The 7,750-nt window shown below is 38.1% G+C and overlaps 1 protein-coding gene across 1 annotated transcript; it reads right to left on the reverse strand.

The window, feature by feature from the left end:
• Nucleotides 1–642: 642 nt before the first annotated feature.
• On the reverse strand, nucleotides 643–7,719 carry Tmed7 (transmembrane p24 trafficking protein 7). Its single transcript, NM_001105758.1, has 3 exons — nucleotides 7,283–7,719; nucleotides 5,375–5,620; nucleotides 643–3,394 (listed from the first exon to the last, which is right to left on the reverse strand). Exons 1-3 carry the CDS (start codon nucleotides 7,478–7,480, stop codon nucleotides 3,158–3,160), a joined length of 681 nt encoding a protein of 226 aa, NP_001099228.1. The 5' UTR covers nucleotides 7,481–7,719; the 3' UTR covers nucleotides 643–3,157.
• Nucleotides 7,720–7,750: the final 31 nt, after the last annotated feature.

Raw genomic sequence — 7,750 nt, forward strand, 5'->3', positions numbered from 1 at the left:
GTGTAAGTATTCAATAAATGCCAGTCCGTACATAGTGCTATTTCCCATTTTGTTGAGTTCTACCCAGGAATCAGACTGTCTCTTCTTATTACTCCATGAAGGGCTGGAGGCGAGTCAACACTACGAAGCTTTAAACCTAAGTTAATTGACTAGCAATCTTTTGGAGCAACTTATCCATCACTGTCTTCCATTAACATTTTCACTAAAAACTGTAAAGACAGAAATGGAGACAGTGGTTTGACCGTTTACAATCTGTTTTGGTGAGTTCCTTCTCATACATCTTTATGAAATGAAAAATAGTACTGAGCTGTGCCTTTCTCTTTCTTTCCTTCCTTCCCTCCTCTTTTTCTCTCATACCCTCTCCACTTTTCTTCCTAATGGTGTCACAGAGATCTGCTTGCTCCTGCCTCCAGTGCTAGGATTAAAGGCGTATGCTAACATACCTGGCTAGTTTCTATATACCAACTCCAAAACATTGTCTCCTCAGTCTCCCCATCATACCCACAAAGTATTTTAACACGTTATTAACAGGGATAACCCTAAAACAGTAGGATGAGTTGTGTTTTTTAAAGGAATTTAAGAAAGAATTAAATCCTGATAGAAACAAGAGAAGTCAGTTTGCTGAAGTTTTTCTTTTTTTTTATTTTACATGGAACTGATTGGTGCAATCCTGTGAAACCATCTTTAATTCAGAGAAAAATTCTTTGTCAAAGTAAACAAAGACCCTTTGAATTATTTATATATTAATTTGCCTAATTTTTGAAAACAAAAGTCACAGTCAACTTTATCCTATTTAAACATAAATTTTACATTTAGAAATTCAAACAAAAAAATGGATAGTTCAGAGATATAAATGAAACCTTTCAATAAATCACTTCAGTCTACTGTATTTTCAAAGGCGATTATCGAGCCCAGAGGAAAAGTTGTAAGCCACAAACCATGTTTGATAGATAAAAGAATGTTTAGATTATTAGCAAAGCAATATTGTAAAACATATCTTTATCCAGGTGGAATTTTAGTATAAATTCATGTATCAAGTTGCTTTCCATTATTTATTCTACTTTAAAAATATATACAATTATGATATTCAAATATGTATTGAGTCATATGACCAAACAAAAATATTTGGGAAATTCAAACTCCTGCAACAACTTATGTAAGAATTACAGAAAAAAAGACAAGCTATGAATTATGTCATAGGAGGAAGAAAAATATCATATAACATTTATATATGGGTATCTATTTTCTTATATAATCATACCAGTTGGACAGATAGCTGTCAAAATTTAGCCAGCTACTGAGAGACGAAACTAAATTCATATTACTTCTGACACTGGGTAACTGGTGATTTCAAGTTTGAATCTATAGTCTCATTAAAAATGATATATAGTAAGAGTTTACTATCATGACATTTTGAGAGGCACAGATTAAATGTGGGCATCATTTATGCCAAGCCTGGCAAAATCTATACCTGACTCCATTTAATTACAGTGTAAGTATCCAAAGAGTCCACTAGCAAGCAGACATGGCATTTTACATATGCCTGTGCTTAGCAATCACATTAACATTGGTGCTAAAACATTCATGACGGACTAAGTAGATGGAACATTTAAAAAGCCATAGGACTTCAATACAAGAACTCAAATGGATAGTCTGAAAAATCTTAAACTTCTCTTCTTAATCTGTAAATGTCTAAGGAGTAGGTGATCTGGTCTTCAAGAATCCTAAAAGGTTGAAAACATGTTCACTCGTACACTGTGACATCTGAAATTAGTAAGCAAGACAACTTGAATTTATTTTGCTCTTGCATGCAGAAGTGTGTGCACGCACCTAAGCGCATTTTAAGATGGCTTAGTTAAGTTCTAGTCAGTAATGGTTAAGTGACTAAAATTGCTAGTCAGTCATTATCCTATAGTGTCATAGGAAAGTCTCTACAACAGGAGACTGACTCATTTAGTTCTCATCACCTGTGGTTAAAAGGCATGGCTGAAAAGCAACTGCTGTGTTTTTTAACTTTTAAAAAAGCCTTCTTGCCTATACAAATTTCCATCATCATGTACTGTATTCTGAATACTTAGATCAAAATCTCATTTTAATCAGCTTAATCCACAGAAGGTACAAGACACAAACAGTACAAAACAACTCTATACCTCTCCAAATAGGAAACATTCACAGTATTCTAAATTTAGGTGTAGACTGTAGAAACAAGACAAAATGAAGACAGATAAAAATGAACTCCTCAGTGCATCACATCATGAGGAGAAGACATATGGCACTTATGTGACACTAGATTGTAACTGCTGACCTAAGCTGGGAATGACTGGACCAAGAACTAGTTCAACAGAATGCACACATGACTCAGGTCCTCTCTTCTTGATAAAAGCCCCAAAATGCAATTTCAGACAAAATGTTCACTAAAAATATTTCTATTTCATTTACCATACCGCAGTGTCTCATATTATTCTTTATCCTAACAGTTACAACAGTCTGATTTTTAAGTCTATTATGCTATTTTCTATGTGGTAACACTTCTAAACAGATAATGTAGCTAGTTATAAATCATAGAATGGGGGAAAAAAAAACAAAACCTGTACATTTTTCAAACTAGCAAGAAATAAATTATATCATGATATAGCAATGAAAAGTGTATCAATATTAACTGAAAGTTCTATGGTAGATTACTTTCCACCATAAAATTAAGCAGTGCAGAATAGGGCTTGGCTACAGTTAATCACATTTGGTTTCTTAAAAACACAACTTTATTCACTATAAACAATTAAAAGGCAGTTTATTTCCTCTGTAATACACACAGACAATAAATCTAAGATTTTTTTTTAAGTATCAACTACCTATTAAGAAAAGTACTTTTAAATGGTTAAAAGGAATCAGAATACCAAAGTTTAGTGTATGAAGAGTAAATATAAACCAAGAAAAAGTAGATCATTGGTGTTAGATATTTCATATGAATAGCTGCATTAAGGTCCAGTTTTCCACCTTTACAAATAAAAAAGATGTCCTCTCCCCATGGGGATATGCACTGTACAGCTTTCTCAACAAGTATGAGCAGGGTTTTAGAATGTTGCCAATGTTAAGTTCTTCAGTACCTAAAATTGAGGACAGTAATATTACGGTGGCAATGGTGCATCTCAAAGTGTAGTTATGATCCAACGCGAGTTGTGGTGGTTCTTTTATCTGAGAAAAAACTTTTCAGGAGAAACACCTGCCCTATGCTAACCACAAGAAGAATGAGGGCTTCTCCCACCGACCAGTAGGCCACTCTTGTATTTAGATCCTCTGCTCGGCTTCGGCCTTGAGCTTCCCGTAGTCGGAAATGTGTCTGATAGTCAATGACAGACTTCAGAGCTTCATGAATGGAAACACAAGCAGATTCCATCTAAAAGGAAGTATGTTCAGTTAGTTTAACGCTGTTCATAGTCTTCTGCTTTTTTTTTTTTTTAAAGATTTATTTATTGTATGAGTACACCATAGCTGTCTTCACACACACCAAAAGAGGGCATCAAATTTGATTACAGATGGTTGTGAGCCACCATGTGGTTGCTGGGAATTGAACTCAGGACCTCTGGAAGAGCAGTCAGTGTTCTTAAATGCTGAGCCATCTCTCCAGCCCCTATCCTTCAATTTTTTATATGTATGTATGCATGAGTGTTTTGCATACATACATGTGAGCATAAAAATATATGCCTAGTGCCAGCTTGGTTAGGATATTGTACTGCATGCAAATCATTTAAAAATTTGATGTAAAGTCCGAGTCCTTGAAAACTACAAGTGTAAAACTTGATGGGCACCGAAGAACCTCCTCCCAGAGTTTACTTCATTGTGGCAAAGGTGGCCACTGGGTAAAAAGCTGCCCCTACTTCAACTGCTTGACAATATGCTGTCCAAATTGTGGACAAGCAGGACACTGGAAAGTCAACTGCTCAACTTTGCAGAGACAAGGGAGGACAGTCCTTCAAAATTCCTGCTTCACAGATAAGTCTGTCAGATATTCTGGGCCTGTTGGCTGAAGATTAGTAATCCGACCAATACAGAGGAACCTGGGGCGACTGACCTGGTAGCCAGCAGTCTCTGTCATTTCTAGTTTTGGAAGCTTCTTGCTCTGTACTTCCTGTTTACTTAGATAATACTTATCCTTTTCAGGTTTCTGATGGGGTTGGAGACTAGCTAACTACTGTCTTAACAGTTTTTCTTATTAGAAATTAAAGACATAAAAGCTTAAGTTGTTTAGGGTCTAAGGAATGTTTTAAGATCTAAAAAGATGTTTTTAGGTTGATAAATGTAAGTTATAATAAGACAGTGATTTAGGTACAGAACTTTGGACTCACCTAGACAGGATAGATAGTAGAGTACTTTCTCCATAGTTGTGAAATACCAAAGGACTGGACATTGTACATATAATTGTTATTAGATAGTTCTCATAATTGTTCTTACTGTATATAGATGATTGATATTAGAGAAAAAGCCATTTTTGGACTAAAAGGGGGAAATGTGCTGAGAATTTTGGTTTCTTTAAAAATCTAGTTGTATTACATGAATGTTTTTGTTTTAATCCAAGGTGTGGGATATGGGGCTGCTTCAGTTTATCCACAGCCACTATGGTTGTCTGCTGCACTAGGAGGGGTGAGATTTTTGCATCTTGAAGAAGATTTACATTTAGAATTCTGGAGACTCTTAAGGGGGTATAAACATGAGAGCCCCAAGAGGGCCTGGAGTGGCTGCTGCTTTTGCTATTGCTGTTTGCTGGACTGCTAACTACTAAGATTAGCCTTGCTCCAAGGAACTCAACACCCCTAATCAGCAGGAAGTACTCTACAGAGGTCTATGTCCCCTTTCCTGTCTAACCTTCTTTCTCTCCTACCTATGTCAGGGAGTTAGAAGGGATTAGGGAGGAATAGGGTTAGAAGTGTGGTAGATATAAAAATCCAATAAAATAGGCAAAGAAGTATAGCTACAGACCATGCCTACGGCAGGGGGGCATGGCCATTAAGGATATACCAGGAAGGACCCTGGCCCTTCTTCTCCCTTTGCTGGTGTGAAGATGAGCAACCTTCCTTTAATGAGCATTCTTGGCCATGGCTGTTCTACTTCTCCACAGGCTACCTGACCAGAGCCTGAAACCTCTGAAACATTTCCTCCTGCTAAGTTGATCATCTTTAGGTCTCTGTCACAGCCATGGAAAGCTAGCCATGACTTCCAACCTATGACTCAAGTTCTCTGCCAAATGCCTAATCTCGAAGAATTTAAATTTCTTAGAAATAGCATCAAAATTCAATGCTCATCTAGGACTGAATACACTGCATTAAATTATGTGCCCCTCCCTCCTTTAACCAATGTTCTTCTGTTCTTTTTTGTTTACCTGGGTAAGGGCACTGACTCGGTTCTCACTGGGAAACAAAGGTGGGTCTTCTCCAACTTGGAAATCGAAATACACCGTTTTGTGTGTGAAAGTAGAAAACTCATTGCTGAAGCAAAATTTGTATGTCCCATTTTTGGAGGCTGTGAAGGTGAAACTATCATACTGTTTCTTCATCTCCTTGTATAACACTTTACCATCAGGATCTTCCAATCGACAATCTACATCGTAGTGACCACCAGTAATCACCTGTAAAAGATTTACAGAGAGATCACAGTAACTAACACAGAAAAATTTAACCCAGTTACTGCTAAAACAACAATAAAGCTATATTCAGAAGTCTTCCTATCACAATATCACAGATCTTGATTTTCACCAGTGGATGAAACACACATAAAGATTTCAGCTCAACTAAAGCTTTACAAAAAGTGAAGAGGTTCTCTCCTAACAGGAGAGAGGAAACTTCATTATATCGACCGTTCAGATCACTGTGCTGCTTGATATAGCCCTGAGCTTTAACCTGGAACTTAAAAGATGGGGAGATCGGGAGAGAAAATAGTTTTGGCAACCCAAACTATGACAGTGGACAGTACAAGTTTTAAGTATTTTGACTAACACAGTATTGAAAGTGTACATCAATAAAACGAAGACATTAAAGCTCAGACTTCAAAGACATTTCTATGATTTATATGACCTTTTGTCACTTGAGATGATGACTAATAGAGTTGTATTACAAGATCATTTTAATAAGTACATGAGATATAATTTTGTACTTAGAGAGCTGTATTATTCCATATATGATTACATACATGTATTAAGTACAAATATGAATGAATGAATGAATGTGTACTTTGGATTAAGACTAGGACCTTGCACATGCAATGTAAATATTTTAAAAAATTTTAAATGTTTTATAGCACCAAGTATTGTAGCTACAGATATAAAAATTCAACAAACATATATTAAATTTAAATAAAGAATATTCTGATTACAGCTTATAATTCCTTTGTAATTGTATATATTGGGAATTGATACACACATATATCCTTAATTCCTTTTTTGATCTTTAGATTTCTCTCCTCACAATACAAATTGTTATCAAGCCTTGTTGATTTTACCTTTCGCTTTTCTCCTTCGCCACAAATACTAACCGAGTACAATACTAAGTATAGTATGAATACTAAGCTATTGTCGTGTCTAATAAGAAACGATTTTTATTATTTTCAATTATGTTTTATGGGTGTGTCTGGGAGATGATACGTGCATGTAGGTGCAGGCGCCTGCAGAGGTCAGAGGTGTTAAATCTCCTGTAGCTCCAGTTACAGGTGACCTAGCACTAAAGAGCTGCTGAAATGTTAAATGAAACTATTAACAACAACAACAAACCGGTAGACTGCTTTAGGCTCCTAAAGAATAAAGTTCCTATTTTACATTGTCTGCGAACTAAGAAAGGGCCTCTTGTTTATCATAATGTTTTACAACACCCTTGACAGACCGTCTTTAAAAAAGAAAAAGCCTCTTAACAGAGCATTTCCAATCACCTCTGCAGTAAGGAAAGAATCCTGGTGTTAAACAAAAACAAAAATCCTAAATCCAACCCAACCGCCACAAAATACCGGAAACGACCGTGTGTTATGTCAAACCGATTAAATTGGAGTTGTGGATTACAGGAATAGGGAGCTGATACTGGGTATTTGTGCGCAGAAAACAGCTTTTTTAAAAAGAACTTCTTAAATTAATTTATTTAATGCGGCTTCCATTCAATGAGTGGCACTGGAGAATGTGACAGCCACAGGAAGCATTTCTGAAATTTCAGTTCTTTGAGCTCTGAAAAGAAAAGCTAAATGTCCTGCATAGGCTACTGAGGTCACTCTTGGGTTAGCGGATCACGGTGGCTGGGGCCCGTGGTACCTGGAACTCTAGGGTACACTTGGTGCCCTGAGTGATGTCCTCGTAGAAGCACTGCTTGGCATTGTCCGGCAGCTCAAAAGTGATCTCGGAGCCGCCGCTCGGACCCGGCAGTAGCAGTAGCAACAGTAGAGCAAGCAGTCTGCAACTCCAACGGCCTGCGGCGGCCGCCCAGCAAGTCGCCGACCTCGGCCGCGGCATCCTGACAGCGCGGCGGCCTCAACGGAGCTGCGGGGCCTCAACACGCGCGGCAGGCCCAGCCCCTACCGGCCCGCGAGCCTTAGTGAAGCGTGCGACGAGGAACCAGCGCAGGCTTCCGGAAAGACGCAATGAGGTACCCGAGCCGCTCTAGGAAAACCTGAGGGGCAGTGGTAGGAGACCCGGCAAACCAGCGGAGGAAGAGGCCTCGCTGACCGGAAGTACGGCGAGATCTAACGGAAGGGGCGGGACCGGGACAGGACCCGGTGACCC

The sequence above is a fragment of the Rattus norvegicus genome, chromosome 18, assembly GCF_036323735.1.
Source record: "Rattus norvegicus strain BN/NHsdMcwi chromosome 18, GRCr8, whole genome shotgun sequence".
In the NCBI taxonomy this organism is placed as follows: Eukaryota; Metazoa; Chordata; class Mammalia; order Rodentia; family Muridae; genus Rattus; species Rattus norvegicus.

Bases quoted from the DNA above. Each gene is read 5' to 3' on its own strand.
- Tmed7 (NM_001105758.1), bottom strand. From the start codon at position 7,480: ATGCCGCGGCCGAGGTCGGCGACTTGCTGGGCGGCCGCCGCAGGCCGT. The intron at 5,621-7,282 runs GTACCACGGGCC...AATCTTTTACAG, and splicing joins AGTGTACCCTAGAGTTCCAG to GTGATTACTGGTGGTCACTA. The intron at 3,395-5,374 runs GTAAACAAAAAA...ACTTCCTTTTAG, and splicing joins GAGTCAGTGCCCTTACCCAG to ATGGAATCTGCTTGTGTTTC.